Here is a 26,036-nt window from a genome sequence, read left to right as displayed (position 1 = left end):
GACTCCTACCTTCCTCTTGTGGAGTTCTCCTACAACAACAGTTTTCACTCTATGATTGGTGCTCCGCCTTTTGAGCTCTTGTATAGGAGGAGATGCCATATCTTGGTATGTTGGGGCGAGGTTGGTCACAGGGTTATGGGGCGGACCGAGGTGGTCCTTCAGACTACTGAGATGATTCAGCAGATCAGGTAGAGATTGCAGACTGCTCATGGTCAGTAGAAGAGCTATGTCGACCGACACCGATCCGGGTTGGAGTTTTAGGTCGGTGACATGGTGTCGTTGAAGGTCTCACCTTGGAAAGGTGTGATTCGCTTCAGGAAGAGAGGGAATTCGGGCCCTCGATATATTGGGCGATTCCAAGTTATTGTTAGGGATGGCAAGGTTTCCTACAGATTGGATCTTCGTGAGGAGCTCAATTAGATTCATAGCACTTTCCATGTTTTGCAGCTACGAAAGTGCGTTTTGGATGAGGACACAGTTGTGTCATTGGATGATATTCAGGTTGATGAGCTCCTGAACTATGTTGAGAGACCAATAGCTATTCAGGTTGATGAGCTCTTGAACTATGTTGAGCTCCTGAACTATGTTGAGAGACTAGTAGCTATTATGGGGTGGACCGAGGTGGTCCTTCAGACTACTGAGATGATTCAGCAAATCAGGTAGAGATTGCAGACTGCTCAGGGTCGGTAGAAGATCTATGCCAACCGACGCCGATCCGGGATGGAGTTTTAGGTCGGTGACATGGTGTTGTTGAAGGTCTCACCTTGGAAAGGTGTGATTCACTTCAGGAAGAGGGGGAAGTCGGGCCCCCGATATATTAGGCCGTTTTGGGTTATTGCTAGGGATGGCAAGATTACCTACAGATTGGATCTTCGTGAGGAGCTCAATCAGATACATAGCACTTTCCATGTTTCGCAGATGCGAAAGTGCGTTTTGGATGAGGATTTAGTTGTGTCATTGGATGATATTCATGTTGATGAGCTCCCGAACTATGTTAAGAGAGCAGTAGCTATTCTGTAGAGGAAAGTAAAGACTTTGTGAAGCAAGGAAGTACCTTTAGTAAAGGTACAATGGGAGCATCGGAGGGACTCCGAGTAGACCTAGGAGCCGGAGACGGAGATGTGGGATCATTACCCAGATTTATTTGTTGCAGCAGACTTCGAGGACAAAGTCTAGATCAAGTGGGAGAGAGTTGTAACATCATGGGCTTTCAGGTATTCTCAAATCCTTCCTTTGGTTTTTAAATACGTCATTTTGGGTCCTTGGAGTGTAAAAATGTAGCATTAAGAAGCCCTAGTGGAAAAATGATAATTTATGATGCATGAGTAGTACGTTTGGCATACATGTGAGTAGGCTAAGCGTACCAGGGCGCGCCCTAGTAGGCTGGGCGTACACATATGTACGATGGGCGTACTAATATCCAGGTGAAACCCTAATTTTTAGGGTTTGGAGAGTATTCAAGCACCTTTATGGATCTTTTTGCTTCACTCTTTCAGCCTCCAAGTCCTTGAGCCATTCTTAGAAAACCCTAACCCCATAAGTGAGTGTTTTTAGCTTAAATTGTGTTATTTATGTGGTTAAAGGAGAAGGAAGTGTGTCAAGGATTCAAGGAATGAAAGCAATATTGTAGATCTTGGATCATCATCTTATTTGGAAGCTCTAGAAGGTAAAAAGTTGCTACCTTTATGTTTGATTTGCTTAGATCTCATCTTGGTAGCTTTATGATGTTATTTTGTCCCTAAAAGTCCCATTGTTGTGCATGTTTGGTTTTAGACGTTTTGAGCTATCCTTCTAGACCCTAGGAAGGGTCCGTAGTCATTAAAATGAGGCCCCAATGGCCAGAAGTATCACATGCATTTAGATAAAAAAGGGTCTTAATGGATTAAGACCTTGTATTAGGGTCGTGTAAAGTCATAACGTTGGAGAGTTATGACTCTAGAGTGTATATGGACCATGGATTTGTAATATGGGCTTAAGTGCTTAAGCCATTAAGCACTTAATGGACTTTTGGATCTGAGATGGTACGCGCCGTGTAGTGAGGAGTATAGTTCGCGTACTCGGTCAGCCACCCCGATGGTGGTCAAGGCGAAGTTTGTGTACGCCCATCATACGTCTTCTGTGGAGTTTGGTCTTTGAGTTTTGGGCCCCTTTTGGGATTATATGGCTTAGGCCCTTATTGGACTATCTGAGTATGAGTGTTTTGGTCCAGTTGGAGAATTAGACCTTAGGATAAGGCCCAATTTGGAAAATTGGGCCAATTATGGGCCTTGAAGTAAATTGGGCTTTTGAATCAAAATTTGGACATTAGGCCTTGGCCCAATTAGGGAAAGGGTAAAGTGGACATTTACCCTAAGTATGAATCCTTAATCAAGAATGGTAATCCAATTGTTAATTGGATATTTATTTTGTTTTGATAGTTTAGGATTCTTTGTGAGCTAGCAGTCAGAGATTTTCGGTTTGGTGGGACATTGTGAGGTGAGTCTTCCTCACTGTACTTTCAGGTCGAAGGCACCAAGGTCAACCCTTTGTCTATTTATATGTATATGATATTATATTTTATATGTCGACATATGGTGTGGGTTGGGTTGAGGTTGTATTGCTTCGTGTTGTAGCCAACAAACCTTGGAGCATACCATATATAAGCTGAGGGCCGAGGAAGGCATGTCAGACTCATATTGACAGCTCATGAGCATTCCAGATATGAGTTGAGGGCGAGGAAGGGCATGCCAGACTCGTACTGAGGGCTTAGTGGTATTCAGTCTGAGGACTAATCAGGCCAGGGAGCAATCCAGACATAAGTTGTAGGCATATAGGGCAAGCCAGACTTATGATGTGTGCTCAGGGGTAATCCAATTTGTTAACAGTGGACCCATTGCATGCTGTTATTATATGTGTGATATTTTTTTTATGTATCGGTATTTTGGGGGAGCTCACTAAGCTTTGTGCTTATAGTTTTGGATTATATTTCAGGTACTTCAAAGGATCGCGGAAAGGTGAATGTGTGATCGTTGTCACAACTAGGAATTCTGATACATTGTAAACACTTAACAAAGAATGAAATTGTAGCTAAAACATGTATGGTGTTTATTCAATGACAACAAAATTCCATCAAATACCCTATACAAACTTTCAAATAGTCAACAAAAGCTAGAAACCCTAAAAATCCCGGTTTAAGTCCATTTTGGACTAGGATTTTCTTGTTGGGCCTAATGGACCAATAAGCTTCCAATTTGACTATTTTGGGCTTAGAACTCTTAAATGGGCTCTAATTGGACCCATTTCATTTATTTTAACATTTTGGACCATATAACAAATCTAATTAACCTAAATGGGCCATAAAACCCATTTTTTTGACAAATTGGGCCGTAAGCCATCATAGGAACCCATTGGGCCGAAAACCATTAAGTTGGGCTTCACATTATGAGACTTAAGCACAAAAGGCCCAAACCCACTTTTCCCTTCTCTTTTTCTCAGCCCAAGTAGGAAACAAAAAAATAAAAGAGAGAGAGAGAGAGAGAGAGAGAGAAAGATGCAAAATGGGGAGGGTTGACTTTGGGAGGTGCCACCTCCTTATTGCACACCATGTACCCATGTATGGACCAACATGCATCTATAATGGTCATCTCACCCTCTCTTTCTTCTCCTTCTTCTACTCATGACCGAGGGTCACCAAACACACACACATATCTTTAAACTCTCTTCCCAAACACTCTCAAGAACACTCTTATTCCTCCATCAAAAATTTCGAGATCTAGGGCATTTCAAGGAGGTTTTTCCACAAAAATCATCATCCTAGGTAAGTTGATGTTTAGATCTATGGTTTAGCGTCTTGAATCTTTTATAAGTCTCCTTCTAACTCATGAAAGTTCATAACATGCTTCTTAGAACCTATCTAAGCCAAAGTCTTCTCAAGAAGCTTTCTAGGGCCGAAAATAACATCAAACTCTTCCATCCTCTCTTCAAAACCGAAAACAACAAGAAAAGGTGAGTTAATACCCCTCTCGTTTTGGTTTTCACAAGTTTTATGGGGGAGAATACAAGTAAAATGTGTAGATCTATGTGTATGTTGTATGTTATGTGTGATTTCATGTGTTTATGTGGTAAATATGTAACAAAATGAGAGAAATCTCGAGATCTATGGCTCTAGGAGTAAGATAAACATGATCTAAGATATGTTACATTAAACATGTCAAGAAAAATTACCCTCTAAGGTGATAATAAACATATTGCAACATAAAACCTATTTTTGGACTTAATTTGTCAAATAAACAAAAGTTGGGTTGAAAGTTTCCCTCCATGGTTTTCTTAAGGACCAAAAGAGTCAAAACTATAAAAATAAATGTTTTTATGAATAACATACTCTTTAAAGGGCTAGAAATATAATTTGTAGCTTAATAGGCCAATTTTTGGGCTTTTTGGCCCATTGAGCCAAAAATTGCAAAAAAATGATTTTCAAGGGATTGAAATGGTAAACTTCTCAAAACAAAGAGTAAAAGGGTAAACAAAACTAATTCAGGGGTTAAAATGATTTTTTTCCAAACAAGGATTAAAAATGTAAAGTTTTTGGATTTTGGGCCAAAATTGTAAAAGTTGCGAAAGTTTGGACTTTAATTGAGAAACTCTTTACTAGAGGGGCTGAAACTGCCAAAGAGTAAATTTTGAGCTAAAAACATCACTTAAACAAGTCTATGGGTCAAAAATGTCAAGAAAATGGTTTAAGGGCCTAAAATGTCTTTTTTTTTTTAATACAGGACTAAAATTGTCATTTTTATTAAAGAATGGCTAAAAGGGTCAAACCAATATTTTTGAGCCAATTATTTTATTATTAAGATATTTGGTCAAAAACACCAAATTACAACTTACAAAAATAGAAAGATGAATATACATATAAATCCAAATATCGTTATAAAGAATCGACCGACCTCGTGCCGTTACAAATCTAACAATCATTAAATCAATCTTTCCGACAATTATACAATACCTAAAACAAGTAAATATTCAAATCTTTGGGCTTGAAAGTTCCTAATCATGCTTATTGGGCCTTCGTGACCCATTAACATGACTTTAGGGCCCAACGATAATAATAAATGTTTATTGGGCCTCCTATGACCCAATTTCATGCTTAAGGGACCCTCAATGGCTTTCAAGTGCTATTGGGCATCAATGGCCCATTAGCATTGCTAGTAAGGTCCAAATAAATCAAATGTGAAATGGGTCAACGTGTCCTTCGTATACCCAATAGCCATAAATAATACATGGGATTAGCAGGACCTTGTAATCCTCTTCTCTTCGTTTATTAGGCTTACCTTCAATTCAGTAAACATATACAGGTCGTTAATCAATGGTAATCAAATTCATGTTAGATTCAGTGATTAATAACAGGCGGCACCTCTATGGGTCGTTTGTAGTCTGTAGTTATAATCAAAATCTTTTGGAGGGAGAGCGAGAGTTTGTGTATAGATCTATACGGGGGTGACTCCCCCACACCTCATATGTTCGTTACATTTAGACTCGGCCAGTCTAGGGTGACAAAATCTTAAGATCAATTCTGGCGTTCGTTAGAATGCCAAGACAGACGAACTAGTCATTATCATGCATGGTTATAACGACTCACATAAATTAATCAAAGATACTATCCGAGTAATCAGGAAAAATCATAATCATTCGTTGTGACGGTATAACAATTTGAAACAATTATATTTTCTGATCGGAAAACATCGGGTTTTTCGAGGAAATTAACACCATTCACTTGTACTTTTCAATAACTATAATGCAAAACTTCTCATTTATACACGCTTTGAAATCATTCATGCATAAACCTATAGATCTTCACACTTTGGTATAAACAATTGTCTTTTTCAGAAAATATCGGATTTTCTGGGTTTTATAAACTACACAAAGCATTTTCATAACAACCATGCTTATGAACTCACCAACATTCCATATGTTGACGTTTTTCAAAATAACTTGTATTCTCAGGTAACAGGTAAGCTGAGGAGTAATACCAAGTATGTTAGGGTGTTATGTTTTTGAATACTATCAAACAATTTATGGTATGGATATGTAATGTTTAAATAATGTACTTGATGTGAACAATGTCAGTTGTAATGTATTAATGCATGGTGAAGTTTATGTTATGTTTCATTTATATTCATTGTGATGATATTCAATTTGAGTCACGCGAGCCATCGGACGTTTCCGCCATCTGGTTCGGGGGTGTGACAATCGTGCACCTCCTCATGTTTCGTTTTCACGATTTTTGGCATTTCTTTGATGTTGAACTTATTTTGAAAACAATTTGTAAACAATGATGGTTTATGGGTATATTTAAAAGTTTAAAATTTTTAAGAATTTTATGAATGTTACATAAATAGTAAGAGGGTTGTATACCCAGAGAAAGAAAAGAAAGATAGAGAGATTCTATCTAAGAAAGAGTCAAAGAGTCAAAGAAGTACTAGAGTAGATTGGCATTGCTTGAGAGAAAGTAGTCATGTAGAGGATAAAGTCCATTGTTAAATGGAAAGTATATGAGATAAGATGAGTAGAGCTTGCACCATGTCATTGATGCTCTAGTGATAACACTGATTAGAGATAGATTGGAAGATAAAGATGATAGATGTGTAGATAGAGAGAAAGTCGTGCAACAAGTGTCATGATGGACACTTAAGTGAAAAAGAATGTTAGTAAGAATGTTCCATTGTGCTATATTAAGAGCTAAGGAACATGAGAAGATGGGTCCAGATTTATGAGGAAATAAAAGATGTAGAGTAAGAGGACACTTTGTTAGCGTGTCCACAAAAGAGAAAGAAGAGGAGATGTAGCTCCTAGGGTGCGAAAAGTAATTTCAACCTAATCTCAGCTTCTTACTATGACATTTCACATGTTAGCTTACGATTATTAGTTCAGACAATTATTGATGAGTTTCACGAGTCTATATGTGTTCTTGTAGCTTACGTGGTATGTGTTCATGTAATGTGTTTATATGTTTAGTTTTAGCATCCTTGTTCTCGAAAGGGGTTAAAGGAACCATTTATATCAGCCATGTTCTCGAAAGGGACAAATGGAATTGGTTTACAGTCATATGCTTACATCCGTTGATATTTAATATTTTCAGAAACTTCAGAGGTAGATAAATGTCGTCATAACAAGATCAAATAGAATGATATTTTTCTCCTTGAAAACTATTTATCTTTCATTTAAATTTTAAGGTCGAAACAATAGTAGACAAACTATCTAATCTTTCATTTAAATTTTAAGGTTGAAACAGTAGACAAAACGTGAAAGTTATGAGCCACAACTTGTCAAACATAGGAGTTAGAAAAGTGAAAAAATGAGTTTCTTTTTTTTTTTTTTTAAATAAAAGAGTAAATGTTTAAAAATAAAATCCCAAAATATATTTTAATCGTTTGGCACACATATTTGATTATTTTCCACGGTTCAAGTAAAATCCCAGCAGAACCTCGACGGCCAGTCGGCCATTGCACTGCAAAGACCCTTTCTCTCTCTTTCTATTGTCCCCAATCTTTCTTCTTCAATCACCATCCTTGCTAAATTAGGGTTCCAAATCTCAATCCTGTAATTGATTTATTTGGGTTTAAAGTTTTGAACTCTGCATCAGAATCAAACAGTAAGTTCTAGATCTGCATACAATTCTTGGATCGAATCGACTCGCGGTTAGTCAGATCAGGTAATTCACAATCTTTACTGGTCATGAAGTATCATACTGATCATTGGTATCAATCTTAATTGAAAAATTGAAAATTTTCATCCTTAAATCACATCGGAACATTTCCTCTGTAATTTCATAATCCGTAGTTCCTCGCTATACTTGGATTACTAACCATTTGTTATTCGTTGCAAGTTCATCAACTTAATCATACTGTATACTTTATGATTGTGTTAGATAGGGAATTTGAAAGACTCTGTATTTGTTATTATCAACAATTCGATCGATTTCATATTGCTTATGGCTAAACATGTTAGTGATGATTCATATTTTCAGCATAAAGGCTTTTACTTTTATATATGTTCTTTCAAAAAAAAAAAAAAAAAAGCAATTCTTATGGTTCTTTTCTCTATAAGCACAAATTTAAGGTATAAAAATCCCGAAATTTACACTTGATAATCGTGATCTAAAACCATAATTGATTGGCTATATTCAGAGATTCTTATAAACATCGGGACATTTGAAATGGAGTTATCAAACAACATTGCTACAACCTTGATGAATTCCATGAAAAATGCATCTGATTGGGTGACATTTGCATACGACGCACCTTTTGCTCGAGCTGTTGTTTTTGGAGTCCCCATTGGAGGTAGAATTTCAAATCAGTAAATCACAAAAGCTCTTATTCAAGCAATTAATACTGATCATACATATACTTTTGGTATAGGACATTTGTTTGTGGAAGGTCTATTACTTGTAGTTATTCTCTTCTTACTATCTCAAAAGAGTTACAAGCCACCTAAACGCCCTTTAACAAATAAGGTTTAATTCCCTTTTTTTTTATATATATTTTGATTGAGACAAACATTTCTGATAAATCATAAATCTTAAATTTGTGTAGGAAATAGACGAATTATGTGATGAATGGGTACCCGAGTCTCTTATTCCACCTATAAATGAAGAGATGGAAAAGGAAGCTCCAGTATTGGAGAGGTATGTATTTTGAAGAGTATTTGAAATAAAGTGAGAAATGATGTGTTTATTACTGGTTATATAAGTTGGATTACATTCAGTGCTGCAGGACCACATACAATAATAAATGGTAAAGAAGTGGTGAATTTTGCTTCTGCGAATTACCTTGGATTGATGGGAGATGACAAGTTACTTGTGAGAAAACAAAGCTACCCTTTAACCCTTCCTACTTTATTTTTACTATGATTCTTTCATTTTCATTTTTGTAAATTTAATAATAATGATTAATCGCAGGAATCATGTACCTCTGCGCTCGAGAAATACGGTGTTGGTTCCTGTGGTCCTCGTGGATTTTACGGAACAATCGGTACAATTACAAATACCCAAATAAAATAATCTAGGGTTATTTTTGTCTTTTAGACAACAAGGATAAGAAGGGCATTCACGTCTTTTTCACAAGAGCTAGTCCCTGTCAATCTGTCATCTCATCTCTTTTAGTCTGATAAAAAGTACTATTTTTGTCACGTTGACACCACAGGCTAATGCATGTCAAACACAGTACAACTTGTTTTGTTCTTGTCCTGTTGTAAACGTAATTTTAGGTAACAACTACAAAAGTGACTTTTTTTATTTTTTTTGTTGTTGTTTATGTAGATGTTCACCTTGATTGTGAAGCAAGAATAGCGAGGTTTCTAGGAACTCCTGATTCCATACTTTATTCATATGGGCTTTCGACTATGTTTAGTGCAATTCCAGCATTTTGCAAGAAAGGAGATGTTGTTATTGTGTGAGTATGAGGTCAAACATGTCATTTCTCATATTTATCCAAGTTGTCGACAGATAGCAAAGTTTTATCTAATAGTAAAACTTGGTTTTTTTTTACAGAGATGAAGGTGTTCACTGGGGCATACAGAATGGGTTATATCTATCTAGAAGTACAATCATATACTTTAAACACAACAACATGGAGTCCTTACAAACTACACTTGAGAAAGTCACCCAAGACAACAAACGAACTAAGAAGTTGAGACGCTACATCGTGGTTGAATCTGTGTATCAGGTATTTTTCTGTTTATTTTCTTTTTTCTTTTATTTAAATTTGATATTAGATGAATAATAAAAGCTGGTAAAATCAAATGCTTTACAGAATTCGGGTCAAATCGCACCACTTGATGAGATAATCAGGCTGAAAGAGAAGTACAGATTCCGTGTTTTGTTAGATGAAAGCAACTCTTTTGGGGTTCTTGGTGGATCTGGTAGAGGTTTAACTGAACACTACAATGTCCCCGTATGTTCAATCTCTTTCTCTTATAATGAGACTAAATGACCATCTTACCCTTACATTTCAAAGGAAAGTCTTTTTTGTTGTTTATTATTTTGTTGTAGGTTGAGAAGGTGGATATAATAACAGCTGCTATGGGACATGCATTGGCCTCAGAAGGTGGATTCTGTACAGGAAGTAATAGAGTTATCGATCACCAAGTACTAACCTACTACATCTTAATCCTTCTGTCAAAGGGCAAATCCGTAATTTTAACATGAAATAATCTTACCACTTGTTTTGACTTTATTTATCTTTGTGTAGCGGCTGAGCAGCTCTGGTTATGTGTTCTCGGCTTCTCTCCCACCATACTTAGCAAGTGCTGCAATTACTGCGATTGATGTGATAGAAGCAAACCCTAAACTTCTAACAAAGTTAAGGGACAACATCAAGACATTGTTCACAGGGTTGTTGGGAATACAAGGGTTAAAACTTGCAAGTGATATACTTTCACCTATTGTGTTCATAGTGTTGAAGGAATCTACAGGGTCTACAAAGAGTGATCTTCAGTTGCTTCAGGATATTGCTGATCGGGTAACATCATTTGTACTTATTTGAAACATGAAAATTGAAAAGGTTTTTTTTGTTTTTTAAATTGTTTGTGATGGAAATGGGATTTTTGTAGGTGTTGAAGGAACATTCGGTTTTTGTGGTACCTTCTAGAAGATCGACACTTGATAAATGCAAGCTGCCTGTTGGGATTAGATTGTTTGTGTCTGCTGCTCACACGGAATCTGATTTGAGGAAAGCATATGAAGCACTGAAGGCTGTTGCTGCTTCAGTATTCTCCACACCTCAAAACTGAATACTAAATTGCACTCACTTTCTTCTTTTTCCTTTTTTTTTTTCTTAAAAAAACTTTTAATTTATTTCATAGTTTATTGTATCATTCTTGACATATCTAATTGATTTTCTTCATAATTTTGTTTCCTTACTGAATCTTAGCTTCTTTTTATGCCAGCTGGAATGATATCTTAATTTATTCGTTTATATTTGATTAAGAGTTTTGAAGTTATAATTTAAATTTTTATTTCGAGTAAGTTACAAGTTTCGTCCCTGTGGTTTGTCGATTTTCTGGATTTGCTCCCGGAAATTAATTATTAACCTTTTTTGTCCCAAAGTATTTTTCTCTCATTTTATTATTTTCCAAGGAGTAAAAACAGTTTAAGTGTCTTCACAAAAAGTACTTAAAACCAAAAACACATATTTTAAGTCTCTAAATAAGCTATTATTTATATTAGAAACCGGCCAGAATGATACCGCAGAAACTTTATTTAGGGAATCAAAATTTTTTTACATAACTCAAGGAGTTGAAAATATCTCAGTAGAGAATTAAGCAAGAAAACAGATAATATTAAAAAAAAAAAAAAAAAAAAAAAAAAAAATTAATCAATAATGTGCGTAGTTATACCCTGTGTGCTGTCCCATGCCATTGAAAGCAGCAGCAACACCACCATTGATCTTGTCCATAGGCCCTTGTACTTGCCCTAGCATCGTATTGTTTCCATATGGTTGTTGCCACACCTGTTGTTCCTGCACAAGAAAACTCTGTTTCTTTTCCAAGTCAGCAAGTTGGACGTACGGCGGAGGTGGGACCATAAGAGATGCTGCAAAAGGATCTTGCGGGTCCACTTTCTGTGTGGATTCGCTGGGTGCAGGTAGTGCTAACACTGATGTTGTTATTGCAGGTGTTACAGTTCTCCCCAACCCAGATACAGATACAGAACTTCCATTATTATCATATATATCATTCAACATTACCGGATCAATAACACCCGTATCAACCTTGTGATTCGATAAACTACTAGCGGATTCCACCAATGCAAGCTCCCAATCAGATTTTCCATTTTCATTTATTTTTGAAGAACAAGGTTTACTTTCAGAAAACAAAGCAAGTGCTAATGTGTTTGTGTTTGTGTTTTCATGGTTGTCAACCGGAACAATTTCATCTTTCAGATCCAACAGGTCACCGGTGGTTTGTGGTGGTGTGGTGGTGGATGATGGTCCGTTTTCTATGGCTAATTTCTTAAGCCTTTTCTTTTTTTCTCTGATAAATCTCTCTAAGGTTACCAAAACTTTATCTGTGATCTTTAGAACTTCGGGAAACTCCGAAGCTCTAGCAACACCTAAATTTTTTGACCATTTGTAAAAGTCAAAAAGCTCGTCGATTGTTTTAGCTGCGCTTACGTATTGATCAAAAGTTTTGACACAATTCTCGTATTCCATTTCGGGTAATCGATCAAGTAAAACACCTAAAGCCTCCCATATATCCGCATAAATACGAAAACTTTCTCTCAAAACGAGGTGAAGTGCGACAAGAATCATTTTGTTGGTTTTCGCACTTCCAGCTGGCCTACACAATAATCCACGATCAATAAGTCGAAGAAGTTTATTCAATCGTTCCAAAACCCTATCGGGTTTCATCTCTTTAACGGGTGTAACTGCTTTTGATTCTTTTCGTGAAATCGATTCGTAGTATAAATCACCATAAGATTTGGATTTATGACTGATTCCATAACTATGATCATCTCTAAATCCACCATATCTTTCTTCAAAACGCCATTTATCGTTGAAACCGCTTAGTTTTCGTTCAAACGCGATGAACTCAAGCTTCTGATCGAGGTACAAAGCGTAATTTTTCACAAAAGCGGAATGATCCCAGTAATTAGAAAGAGCTTCAACGCGAAAATCCGACATGTTTAATACTCGTGTACCTTTTCGGCTTGCGAACATGATCTCTTGACCGAAAATTGGGGATCCGTCTACTAACAATCTGTGTACAAGCATTAATGCCTTCAATGCCACGACCCAATCGCTTGTTTTGTTCAATCGTTTTGAGATGTTGTAAACACACGCGCTTACGTATCCTCTTGATTGGGATATGAGGTGAAGGATTTCTCTTATGTATTTTTCTTCAGCTGGCTCAATGTCATGACCTGTTGCTTTCACTATCAGCACCTCGAGATCTGGTGCTACATTGCCTGCAACTTTGGCTAGGCTTATACTAGTTTGGTCTTTCACCACACCAATCGCCTTTCTGATTGTGCTTGAAGACATCGAAGCAATAATATCACCTCTTACCTTGGATTTATATCACTGATTGTTCTTCTGCTCTTAGTTAAACAGCAAGTCTGCAGAGAAATCGAATGAGATATAACATGTTTGCAAATCAAGACAACACTAATTAGGTAAATCGACGCGTTTTTTTGCAGTAAAACCTAATCGAACAATCTATGGAATTATCAGAAGTCATAACTACATTATTCAATTTGTAGCATCTGTAATCGAGTGAAATACAGTCATTAAAATTCGTCCAAATTAATCAAATTGAACGCGAAGTTATTTGCATCTCTTTGTTCGGGATGGAGAAATTGTGAATACGATCGATTAACATGATAAGTTACGTTAAAATTAACAAAATGTCAAAACACGAAGCAATTTCTCAAAATTATATACGGTTCTGCACGAAATCAACGTCAAAACTTGTATTTAGGTCTCAGATTACGATCATTCGTGTTAATTTGAGCTACAGGTGATGATCATGATCACTTCTACAACGATTCGCAAATTACGATCTAAAATGATCACATATATACAGATACGAACACTGCATCGTATATACAAAGTGAAAGAGAGAGATGGATGAGAAACTTACCGACAAATGTCAGAGAATTTGATGCTTGATTAAGAATGGTGGAAGAAGCTCCGATCTACGAGAAAAGTGAACGCTTTACAAAACCAAAAATGGCGAATGTATTGTATGGGCAACTTTATGTATGAGTGGTATGACGAGTGTTCCTTTTTTTAAACATCTTAAACTTTTTCAATTCGCCCCTTCAAGTATTCTTGAGTTTCTTAAAACCCCCCTGTGTATTTGACCTTTTCCACCAAAAAGGCAAAAACCGTTATTTCTCATTACTAAAATTTGTGTGGATTCTAATTTTCTTCTGTTTGACGACCAATTTATTTGTATCTCTTTTGAATAAAAGCGCGTGTTTTTTCGTTTCATTTGCTATTTAATAAAATAAAATTAAAAATAATTTTGAGTTTTGTAATTTTTATGTACGTGTTTAATATTTTTATGTCGAATTTAAATAGAAATATAGTTTTGAATCATTCGAGAGTCCAAGTTTGATTTTAGTCTTAACATCTGCGCATGACACTCAAGCTTGTAGCCTTACTTTTAGGGTCTGGTTTTTTTCGTTAATGTTAGAGTAAATTACAAATTTGGTCCCTCTGCTTTACAGTTTTTGAAGGTTTTTTCCAAGTGTATTTTTTGTTGCGAATTTGACATAGTGGTTTTATTTCCAAGTGTTATTTTGTTAATGGAGCAAACCAGGAAAAAGGTATACCAAAAGAACCAAATTTGTAATTTAGTCTTAGTATTGTAGTTATCTTTAAAAGTATAATTTTCAGATAATTTAACAATTAAGATAGAATATAACCATTTTCTCCTTGGCCTAACGATATTTTCTTGGTTAAGTTTGTATATAAGTAATGCTTTGAATATGAACATAAAACTATACTATGTTTAAATAAGATTCTACTTATAAAAATAAATTGTCTGGGGAGATTTAAGTCATTTTAATACAAAGTACAAACTATGCAGAATATCCACTACTCATGTAAAAATATAGTAATTATTTTTCACGTTTTTGTTATATGCTTGAAAACAAAAGTTCCAATTTCATTATCACAATAGTTATATAAATTCCTTCAAGTTTATTCCATAAACCATTATTGTTGTGATGTTTAAAACTTTACAATCCAATATGTAACATCTTGTATTTCCGTTTTGGATATACCCTAGGGGTAGCATTTTAAATAAATTTAGTTAATAAAAATTTTATTTTGGTGTTTAGATAATTAATTATATAAACTATTTAAAATAGGTAATTGATGAAATGCGTAATTTAGATGGAAAAATTTTAACAATTTTGTTGAATTTGTCTTTGAAAAGTCAAAGAGTTGTCCAAAAGGAAATTAGATAAGAAATATGTCCAATAGTTAAATTAATGAATACTAAATTTACTGATTTAACGGATATGTGTTTGTCTATTTGTTGGATTTAGTTAATAATCAATCAATTGAAAGGAGTTGGGAAGTTAAATCTTAAAAATTAAATGGGAACTAACGATATATAATTTATAAAAATATAAATTTTTTATCAAAAGGAATTTTTATGAATAAAGATTAAGACCTTTTAATATCCTAAGTTAAATGTTCAATTTTTTTTTTATAAAATAAATTTATAAATAATAAAGGTATGGAATTAATTAATAAAAAGGTCCTAAAGGGGTAAAAGATGAAAAAATAGGAATTTAAAAGCATTTATTAGCATGTGAGGCATCATAATATTAACCAACTTAAATTTAATTAAAAGATGATGTAATTCCATTTGATAAAAGATAATTTATTTAACAATTAAAAAATGGTTAATGGAAGATCAAGAAAAATAGAAAAAGAATAAAAAAATGTAAAAGTTGGTTGCTATCACGGGAAAGTGAACAAAGTTCCAAAAGAAGTGCTCATTGTCTTAGGAAATCGGTATAGAGGTTGGCATGTGCTCTCAAACTAGATGTTACATGAGTTAGTTATGGTATTTTGACTACTTAATTTTATTTTGACTAATTTAAATATATTTTTAAACTTTTAACAAGATTTAGAGTTTATTATTCTCCACCCAAACCACCAAATTCTCCACATGAGGATACATATGATTAAAAAACAAGTAATAAAAAGAGTTGATATCAACAAACACAATGTAAATGTCAATGTCACCACCAAAACCTTTGTATGTGCTAATAAACTTAAAACACAACCTTCTTGACAACATATCTTTAAAGATTTGCAGTTTCATCGAAAAACTTTACACCATAATTCATCAATCATCTTCATCTATAATACCCGATTCTAAATGTCACTACAGACCAGGTATCAATCACTGCCTCCTACAACTCCTTCCTGTACCTAAGTAACTCTTTTTTATCCTTTTCCTTTTTAATACTCCGAGGTTTTTGTTTTCACTTTTACCTCTGTGTTTGATCAGTTGTACTCGTTGCGCCAGGTGTCATGCTACTGGGCCCCGCCCCATTCTCAAGTGGAGGCGATGTCCCCCATTTCCCTTCCGATTCTTGCGGCTCCAGCACTATCACACCGCCATCTGTCAGTCCTAACGCAAATTGATTCGCTTCTGTCGGATGTGCAGCAATCACAAGTGGATACACCCGAGAACTGCAAAACAAAATCACATAATTACATTTTTCGTCCCTCGGTTTACATCATATCTTCATTTTTCATCCCTAAACCCAACCAACTTGCAATTTTGGTCCCTCGACTGTTAAGCGTAGCTACTAATCGGTTTTAAATTGATCATTTCTAAGTATATTGTTTTTTTTTTTTTTCTCCAGGGCAAAATGGTCATTTTACGTGTAATACTCACTTTGGATTTGACGGCAAGTAGGCGGTGGAACTGATACGACATCGCAATCTGAGAGTTGAGGCGGTTAGGATACAGACGCTTCCATCTTCAAAGCCCACGTAAATCGATTGGCTATCGCATGAATAAGTAGCATGTGTGATTAAACCACTTGTTTCTTGTGGGACCCACTGTAGTGTTTTATGTAAGTCAACAAGTCAAACCCACTAGCTTAAAAAATAAAATTTGAAAGAAAAAAAAAAAGTGAAAAGCAAACCTGTTTGAGTCGTTCAAGTTTAGGTGCTTCATAAATAGCTATTTGAGTTTCATGAACTGCTAGCAAATGTGTTTGATCATTATGGAATTGTACACGTGTGTCCACTATGGGAGCAGCAACACGTCCAGCTGGAATCTGTAAGTGTTTACTTGTTTGTTTCTCCCATCCTTCCGTGCTCCAAACACACAGCTTTATATTTTATAAAGAAAAATAAATCCATTAAAACAAATATCCAAATAGAATAAAAAGAATTTAAAAGTTGTTTTTTTTTGGTTACCTGAGAATCGGCTCCGGAAGATACTAGAACATTAAGAATGTTAGAAAAGGCCAAGCCTGTTATTCGTTTGTTATGCCCTTTAAGCTTTGTTTTAACCTGTTTAACAAACAATCATTAGTTTGTTTTTCGAAAGATTTAAGTAAATACAAATTTAGGTTTAAATATTTATTAACAAACTACCTCATCGATTCGGACATTGTATATCTGAATAGAAGAATCCTCCATGCCTATTGCTATAATGTTGTTATCTTGTGGATGGAATGCCAGAAATGTGGCGGCAGGTGGTGGTGGCATGAATGTAGTCATGGTCTGCATATACATGGAAGTGGTAAGTAATGCGGGAAATAGCAATGTACTTTCGTTGATTCATGAGAATAATAAAAAAAAGATGAAAGTAGGATGCTATTAAAAAAAACATGTGACCTTAAATGTCATCATATTGAACAAAGAAATCTTTCCACCAGATGCAGACATAACATAGGAGTCGTTTTTTGAGAGTGCAAAACATGGAACAGCTTCTTCAGGGTTTGTAGCATCACTAATAACATTAGTCATCAAAATACCACTTGTAGGTTGCCATAATTGAGGGACAACATTCGCAGTAGCCTAAAAAATATTTTTTTTTTAAAATTAGGTTGACGATTTATTTTATTGAAAAATAAATAAATAGTAGTAAATAAATAAATACCTTCCCAGATGAATTCCGGTCATTTCGTTGCCATTTCCATAGTTTATGAACTGCATTGGCTGCTAGAGCCAATATTGCAAGTCCTGAATTTGTATAAATCAATCTTGAAACCTGTAAAAATATGTATATGAAATAAGAATTTGTTGTGAAGGAAAGAAACAGTAGAAGAGGATGGAAATGACAAAAATACCCTCATTGCTGAAGATGTTGTATCGGGAAGGCGTAATGATCGACATTGTGCGGGTTCGGTGATTTCTGTTAGCTTCCATATCCGTGATTTATCCATTGATTCGTCTACAATTCTAGGCTTCACATCAACCAAGCTTCGATTGTCACCACCATTCTACAATTTTGACCAATTTTTAAAAAGTCAAGTCAACATCATCATTACAAATATTACATATATTAATATATTAATATATGAAAGTGAAAGTAGGTGGTTATTTAATATTTCTTACCATTGCAACCATTGATGGCATTGGTGGAACTCTATCCATGATGCTTGGTCCAGCAGACGGATTAGCAGCACCAAACGTACTCATCGGGGAAGTCTAACAATTCCACATTTCATTAGTCAGACAAAATGACCATTTTACCCTTTGAAATAAATTTTTCATTAACCAAAATCTTGATGCCATTTTACATACCTTCACAACAGATGCAGATGCAACTCTTGAGGGGTCAAAAGAACGACTCTCCATGGTTCTTAGCAGCCTAATCCCATCTGGATTTGCTAAAATTTTAATCCCGTTTTCGTTTGTTGAAACAGCTAATAAAATCCCTTCTTTGTTAAACCTTATGCAAGGAGAAGCCTGAAGAATTAAAAAATTAAGTTATGGACAGAATGTTATAAAATATTATATATAAAAAAAGAATAGGATAGGATAATTACAGGTAAACCACCCTCAGCATCAATAGTTGTTAATAAATTAACACTATCCATATCCCAAAATTTAATTAAAAATTCATCCCCAGCAGCAAGAAAACGGTTTTTTGTAGTATCAAACTGAACAACACCAACAGATCGTTTTCCAAGCCCATTATATGTACGTTTCACAGCTCCTTCACTTTCATTCCATTCCACTATGTATGATTCACCTTCTTTATTTGTCCCACATGAGAATAACCTATATTCCATGTTCTAATTTAGCATCGTAGACCAAAAGGGCAAAAACGGAATTTCAAAAGTTTTAAAAAGTTGAAACCTTGTTCCATCTGCATTGTATGCCATTGTTGTTGATGAATGACCTGGCGCATCATAGTCAACTCTTGAACCCATGTTGTCGTATAACCATGCTTTTATTTTTCCATCCGTTGCAGTTGAGAAAATAAACTGGTGTATAAAGAAATTAATTTATGTGTTTTAAAATTTGAGGAAAAGGAAAAAAGATTTTAAATTTATATATTTTGATACCTGAATGTTTTCTTTGAAATGTGGACATACGGAATATACAGGAGCTTCATGACCCTCGAATGTGTACTGTTTTGTCCCTGTTACTGCATCCCAGACCTATTATATATAAAGATTTTAAATTTATAAATTTTTCAGTTTGAAAAAATGTGAATTTAATTTTAAATAGAAAAAGGGTGTAACAAAGTTTGTACCTTTATTGACCTGTCTTCTCCACAAGTCACAATGCAAAGTTGTTTGTTTGGGTAAGAGAAAGCAAGATCATTGACACTCCCCACATGAGCTTCAATCTGTACAAAAAAAACAAGTCAAAAAGATATCTTTACATCATTTTATATGAATCTAATATAAAAAATATAGTCACCCTTTAAAAACAAAAAGAAAATGGGAAGTTATAAAATATAAACCTCCAAGTGGTTTCGAAGATCATCACCACCATGGTAAGAGTATATCTGCACCACATGCTTTGAGTATGCAACACCTGTATCAATTATCAAAGTTCATGATGATGATTAAATCTCTAACACTCAAGGGCAATTTGGTAATTTGGATATTTAAAAAAAATACCGAAAAGGGTTCCATCAGGGCTCCAAGTTACACGGTTGATTGATGCGGTATAGTCACTAGACAAAGCAGCCTAGCACAGACCAAAGTCAAACAGTCAAGATTTTTATTTTTATACAATGTGTGTTTATTTGTTTCTCGTTTTTTTATAAATTTTAATATGCAAACCTGCAAAGGCATTGAACAAGCACCAAGATCCCAAACCTTGAAATTTTTATGAGCAAGTTTCTCTCTACTACCTAATTCCCATATCATGACTTCTCCAGTGCTTGTTCCAACTGTAATTAGTTAAAAGAAATTGAGATAATAAATAAATGATTAACAGAGTTTTATAAAAAAAAAAAAAAAAGATATTGATTTAACTAACCAAGAAGCAAAATTTGCTGAACTGGATGAAAATCCATGCTCTTGACTACTGAACCCTGGTTAAGTGTCATCACTACAGCTTTAGGTAAATCATCAGAAGAGTATGAGCTTTGACCATGGCTTTGACCACTGTAGCCAACAGGTAAGATATTCACAGGCAGATGATTCACCTGCTAACAACACATAGATGAGTCAGATAACTCATATAAGGTAAAAACATAATCTTGAAAGAGGGAAAGAAGCTTACTTCCTCAGATATTCCAAATGTTCTTGTTCTTTTCAATACATGTTCAGAGTCGGCTGTTTGATAGTCAACAGCAGGATTATTGGTAGGAGGCGTTCTGGGGCGCTTTAATAAAGCTGAAAAAAGAGGCAACACTATCAGCAACTTGAAGGGCAATTTGGTAATTTGGATAACTGGAGAAAAAATATGTACCAGAGTTATTCGGTGGATTGAAACCAAGAGGACCTGCAGAAGCTGATGGATGAGGAACAGGTGAAGGATTTGCCATCCAACCAGCAAGTGATGTTGGTATGGTTGCTGGTGTAGGCTGAAAAGGCTTCATATACAAACACAAATATATTTAAAAAAATGAAAACTTTATATAAAAATAAAATAAATTAAAACTTGTTTTCACTTACACCATGAGCACCCAAAGGTGGAAAGCCTGCAGGCTTTGGTACAGAGCCCATTAATGGATTATTTACAGGAGATGGAGCTCTTGCACCATTTGGCTGTGATTGACCACAAGAATGGTCAACAAACAGAGTTTTAATATCTGGATTTGGCTTTGGGTTTTTGCATAGTTGATGTTGCCAATTCAGACTAGAAAACAAGAAAAAGAGATGTCAAAATGGTCAAGAAAAGTCAACCCCAGATACCGAGATATGAATATGAATATGAATATGATTATCTGAACCTTTGATTGATAAGTGTTCGCAATCTTGAGTTTTTTAAAGTTGGAAAGTTTAGCTTATCACGAAACAGAGGATTGGCTTCAATCAGCTTTTTAAGCTCACCCAACATTATACCTCTGGCTGACTTTGTGTCTCCATATTTTGATAATTGCTCATTGTCCCTGTACATAATGTATTTTTTTTTATTAGAAACCTACAAAGTTTTATAAAAGATATCGAAAGAGGAACTCTTCCATACCTAAAATTCTCAAGAGTCAAAAGCTGTGTGATTTCTTTAAAAAGATCTTCATTAAAAGCTGAAAACACCTTCAAGTCTTTCACTAGAATTTCAACGGCTTTAGCACGATCCTTCCTGCATATTGAATAAATGTTATGAATTTACACATCATTTCAAGAAACGAAAGTTTTTGGCCTTTTCTGCTATTAATTCTATTTCTGGTTTGTATTGCATAAAAACTAACCACTAGCCAAATAAATGCCAAAGTAATGAAAGAACTGAATTTCAATAAAAAAATTATACAGCAACATACTTATCTAGAGCTTCTAGGTACTTCTGCTTTCGTATCTCAAAGAAGATCTTCATTGAATATCTGTTATCATCCACTTTTGTGAATCCTGAAAGATACTTTTCCACCTCATCCCACTCGCCATTTGTCACCATTTCTTCAAAGTAACGAATGTTGAAGAAAAAGCCTGATTCTTGCTCTAACCTAAAGAATTAAACAAACAAAATAAGTTTTTCTTTAAATTGTATGCATGAATTTAGCAGCAGAGGTGTAAAAGAAAAAGGGGAAACAGAAACAAGCTAACAGATTCTTAAACCCTTACCTGTGAACAGTCTCCTTAAACTTCTCTTCATCTAAAAACTGAAGTATTAAAAACACAAGCTCTCTACTAAGGGACGACATAGCTTTTCGCTTTTCCCCAAAAGCTGCAGAAAAATAAAGATAAAATATGAAGTACATAATTAATATAAAACAACAACCACAAACCCCTCAAAATCGTCATGGATCGAACAACCACAGTTCACCCACTATTTCCGTGAAATTCAGCTAAATAACTCAACAAGCAAAACCCTAACGAACAGCTCCAATTCTTCGTTCAACAAAACCCGAAATTTCCGTAAACATACAGACTATATACGCATAAAAATTCATCTACATCCATGTATGTAAAATTAAACACATATAATTATGCATAGATACATAATAACCTACATGTATCATCACTAGGTTTGTGAAAATTATGCAAGATTAGAGGTTTCTTACCTTCGAATTGGAGGATGAAAGATTACAGAAACAGATCTGAGGGTTTGTAGAGAGAGAGAAACGAATTCCCTTTTACTGAAAATATTTCTTCTCCCTCTTCCTTTAGGGATTTCAAGAGAGAGAAAGCACAGAGAGAGATGTGAATCGGAAAACAAAGACACACGATATAAATAGTGGTGAAGAATACGAGTAGTACGAGATGATAGGGTAAGAGTTGATAAGCAGATTTGCTTATCATAAGAAGCACACCAGCTTATCAACTGAGAGGTTATACAAACCTCTATAATAATCATTTCCCTTCTTTATTTTTAATTATAAGTTAATATAATTGTAATGTGTCTAGTTTTTTTTTGTGTTTGAAAAGATGACCTTTTCCGGAAAGAAATTATTTAAGATATTTCAGATTAATTTTATAAAATTTTCTTTAGATTAAAAAGTAAGATCCAGGCAGAAAAAAATTATTATGAAATTTCAAAAACAATTCTTAAATCTGATAAAAAAAAAAGTTCTAAATTTTCAAGAAAAATCACTTATTTTTTACTAAAATATAACAAAAAGCTAACGAAACATACCAAATGAGAAATAGTACCATGCAAAAGCTTAAATTGTAACATTCAACCGGAAAATCAATTATATTTGTCCTTCAAAATGGATATATGGAACATGGGTAAAAGATAGTTTTCACAAACATTTTATGCACATAAAAAAAATTTATATATTACCATTGGGTTTGGAATGCTTTGTTCCCTACTCTGTTGTTTTTTTAATAAAGTGTAAAAAAAATTGATCTGATACATTAAGGATAATGTCAATGAAGTCCTACAATCTTTTGGGTATTCGTTTAATATGTCCCTAATATATTTTTTTTTTGGTAGTCTAGGTCACCAAACTTGTATGTTACCTATGTATTTTTTTATCCAAATTTACCGGACACTATATGATTGAATCAGCAAACATCTCTATATCAACATTGAGGTGGATTACATACTATATTAATGAATTGGCAAATGTCTCTATATCAACATTGAGGTGGATTACATTGTGGCAATCCAATTGGCATTTTGGTTCTCGTAACAAGTCCATGCGGATAATTCTATTATAAATCAAATTTCTACACGTTTAGACCCTAAATATGAACTCAACACCATCGTGCATTACCATGAACCAGCAGCACCATCCATCTCAGATCCACCCACAAACCATAAAATAGTAATTGACTACCATGAACCAGAAATCATTAAACAACTATCACTCTAACCATCTCAAACCTATGAACAAAACCAAACTAAAAAAGTACCAACAATAAATCTTCGGTTACCACCATCATAACAATTGATATCAAGAACAAAGTACAACACCAACCAATTTCAATAACTAAACATATTAGGAAAAACTATTTGGTTTTAGTTTCGGTTAATTCGAATGGATTCAAAGAACACCATCAGAGAACTCGGTCGTCAGAACTCGACGATTTCACCGTCGTTGCTTGTATGAGTTGTATCCAAACACAAAACTTGCTTTCTTTTTCTATAATGACAAATTCAAGTCAAATCTAAAGGATAAGAAGAGTTTGCTAACAACGATCGAGATGTATGCAAAGGTGAAGGTGAAAATTGAAAACCACACAACTAAAAGAGCACTTGTTGGGGTTGTTTGTGATGAAATTAAGGTGGTATTTTTTCCAATGTTTTTGCTCAAACAAATTGATAGCTTTATCGGAAAATAGAGAAATTAAGGAGGAAGAACAAGATTAAAGGAAGTGAATAGTTTGATTTGGCTAGTCTCAATGATTTGTAAGGAGAAGTCTAAGAGATTGGAGCATTATATTATATTCCAATAAGGTTGTTAATTTTTTTTTTTTCAAAAAAAGGTTGTCACTATTAAGAAACAACTTTGATAAAAACCCACTTTAATGTTGATATGAAATTTTTTGTCGACTTAATTATGGTGATCGGTAAAACCGGATAAAAAATACATTATTTGTTTAATTAACAGGTAAATTATAAGTTTGAGGACTTATCAAAAAAATATAAAAGGAACCTTTATACCAAAACCTAAAAATTTCATAGGCTTCAGTGATAATAACACATGCATTCATTCTATGAAAATATAAAAGTCACAACTTTTTATTTAAACTGTTACATATATTGTGTTTTAGGTGAGCTTTTGTGTGTGTGTGTGTGTATATATATATATATATATATATATATGTGTGTGTGTGTGTGTGTAACGTCTGTAGATCGGAGCTAGTCAATTTAAAGATAATGAGCATCAAAAATTACTTTTTGATGCAAGATTATTTAGAAAGAGTAATCTTAACTAAGTTGTAGTATATGTCATGAGGTTTCCAAAATATATAAAGAACGCCGAAATCCGAGTTATAACGAAGAAGTTATGACCTGTCGAAGTTTCGCGACAGAACCGGCACGACGTTGAATGACGTAAAATATGAATTTAAGATAGAGTGGTATCTAGCCTTAGGGATATAAATGAAAGTCGTAGAATATGTTAAACCAAGAGCGTGCATAAAAAGAACGCTCAAATCTGACTTCGTATGAGGAAGTTATGATTTTCCGAAGTTTCGACTTAGCGGTATGCAGCTCAAATACTCGAATATGAGATCGAGTGATTTTTAGCCGAAACAATCTAAATGAGAATCGAAGAACTCGTCGATAGTAGTCCAACGGTAAAAAGACAGACAAAAACGGACGTCGGATGAAGAAGTTATGAATTTCTAATGGAGTTTTTCTGTCCCGACCTACTAAAAATAATATAAAAGTAATATGTTTATAATATATTAAAAATAAATTCAAAATTAGCCAACGGATTCTAAACGAGAGTTGTAGATCTTGTTTTTACCTACGCATCGATATAAATAACATCGAAAACAGAGTTTGTATGAGAAAGTTATGAATTTCTTAAGTTCTGGGCGCGAACCCCAAAGTTGTGTCAGTGGCCACGACGTGGCATGACTTCTGACGCCTTTTGGAGCCTGACAGAGAAAGTGGATGATGAGGCATGCAATGGCATTCAAGCCCACAACGTGGAAACAGTGCACACGACGTGGAAAATGAGAAATTTTCCCTATAAATAGATTTGAAGGGGCAGCCGGCCAAGGTTGCTAATTCACCAGTCTCTCACCCATAGTACCTCGATTTACGAGAAAAGAAGTACCCCCGAAGCCCCGGTATCATCCCGAGACCCGAAGCGAGTCCCGAATCCCCGAAGATCCCGGGAAGAAAATAGTTTCCGAGCCGAAGCTCTGTCCGCGAGAAGCTCGGTGTGTGAAGTAATTCTAGTTCCACCGAAGAATACTACTCTTAGAGCCATAGTGTTGTCCGATCATCTTCTGATCAAGTGAGTGTATGGTTACTTTCTTCTATCACATAAATATAAAGTATTGGCTATGAAATATGTGTTATGTGTTATATATTATTTTTCTATTTGAGATGGTCTTGGAATTGATGTTTTTATACGGGTGTTAAATGATTTAAATTGTGTTTGTATTTCTATCTACAAAAATGTTGGATAGAACATGGGTAGATGGAATAGTTGGTGACGATGCGACTTCATGCCTATTCGATAAACCTTGGTGACGATGTGACTTCGTGCCTATTGTATGAACCCTGGTGACTATGAGACGTAGTGTTAATTGTATGAACCTTGGTGACTATTTGACGTAGTGCCTGTTGTATAAACCTTGGTAGCAAATGGACTTTGTGCCAGTTCCTTAGGTAAATCCTTAGGAATGAATGAATGAAGGATAGTTGGTTCTTAGGGTAAACCCCTAAGAAATAAAGGAGTTATGGGGATGAGTATTTGGGTTGATTGTTTGATGATTGAATAATAAATGTATTATTATGGGTTGAAAACCGTATATGCCCACCAGG

At 34.8% G+C, this 26,036-nt stretch overlaps 2 protein-coding genes and 1 pseudogene across 5 annotated transcripts; 1 reads left to right on the top strand and 2 right to left on the bottom strand.

Moving 5' to 3' along the window:
* Positions 1 to 7,421: 7,421 nt before the first annotated feature.
* On the top strand, positions 7,422 to 10,889 carry LCB1 (long-chain base1). 2 transcript variants are annotated; one of them, XM_078958018.1, is made up of 12 exons: positions 7,422 to 7,687; positions 8,163 to 8,315; positions 8,394 to 8,488; positions 8,568 to 8,659; positions 8,740 to 8,833; positions 8,933 to 9,005; positions 9,293 to 9,425; positions 9,524 to 9,698; positions 9,786 to 9,926; positions 10,025 to 10,120; positions 10,224 to 10,493; positions 10,585 to 10,889. In XM_078958018.1, exons 2-12 carry the CDS (start codon positions 8,192 to 8,194, stop codon positions 10,762 to 10,764), a joined length of 1,473 nt encoding a protein of 490 aa, XP_078814144.1. In that variant the 5' UTR covers positions 7,422 to 7,687; positions 8,163 to 8,191; the 3' UTR covers positions 10,765 to 10,889. The 2 variants fall into 2 exon arrangements, with proteins under 2 accessions (XP_078814144.1, XP_078814145.1); XM_078958019.1 differs by lacking the exons at positions 7,422 to 7,687; positions 8,163 to 8,315 and having other exon boundaries at positions 8,748 to 8,833.
* Positions 10,890 to 11,172: 283 nt separating this feature from the next.
* On the bottom strand, positions 11,173 to 13,723 carry LOC144998204 (putative clathrin assembly protein At4g32285 pseudogene; annotated as a pseudogene). The gene is made up of 2 exons (XR_013660195.1): positions 13,615 to 13,723; positions 11,173 to 13,090 (listed from the first exon to the last, which is right to left on the bottom strand). The product of XR_013660195.1 is annotated as a putative clathrin assembly protein At4g32285 pseudogene (transcript).
* A 1,953-nt stretch (positions 13,724 to 15,676) lies between these two features.
* On the bottom strand, positions 15,677 to 22,302 carry LOC144998203 (topless-related protein 4-like). 2 transcript variants are annotated; one of them, XM_078958016.1, is made up of 26 exons: positions 22,147 to 22,302; positions 21,707 to 21,809; positions 21,409 to 21,588; positions 21,117 to 21,230; positions 20,881 to 21,039; positions 20,603 to 20,786; positions 20,397 to 20,520; positions 20,208 to 20,320; positions 19,962 to 20,133; positions 19,763 to 19,872; positions 19,598 to 19,667; positions 19,438 to 19,511; positions 19,225 to 19,320; positions 19,034 to 19,129; positions 18,825 to 18,952; positions 18,512 to 18,746; positions 18,267 to 18,431; positions 18,078 to 18,170; positions 17,810 to 17,962; positions 17,620 to 17,730; positions 17,355 to 17,537; positions 17,112 to 17,240; positions 16,932 to 17,027; positions 16,655 to 16,843; positions 16,402 to 16,568; positions 15,677 to 16,193 (listed from the first exon to the last, which is right to left on the bottom strand). In XM_078958016.1, exons 2-26 carry the CDS (start codon positions 21,784 to 21,786, stop codon positions 15,989 to 15,991), a joined length of 3,426 nt encoding a protein of 1,141 aa, XP_078814142.1. In that variant the 5' UTR covers positions 21,787 to 21,809; positions 22,147 to 22,302; the 3' UTR covers positions 15,677 to 15,988. The 2 variants fall into 2 exon arrangements, with proteins under 2 accessions (XP_078814142.1, XP_078814143.1); XM_078958017.1 differs by having other exon boundaries at positions 19,962 to 20,130.
* Positions 22,303 to 26,036: the final 3,734 nt, after the last annotated feature.

Source organism: Lactuca saligna, chromosome 5 (assembly GCF_052625555.1).
Source record: "Lactuca saligna cultivar CGN05327 chromosome 5, ASM5262555v1, whole genome shotgun sequence".
Classification (NCBI taxonomy): domain Eukaryota; kingdom Viridiplantae; phylum Streptophyta; class Magnoliopsida; order Asterales; family Asteraceae; genus Lactuca; species Lactuca saligna.
Note: the sequence above shows the minus strand (reverse complement) of the source record. Positions and strands in the feature narration are given on the sequence as shown.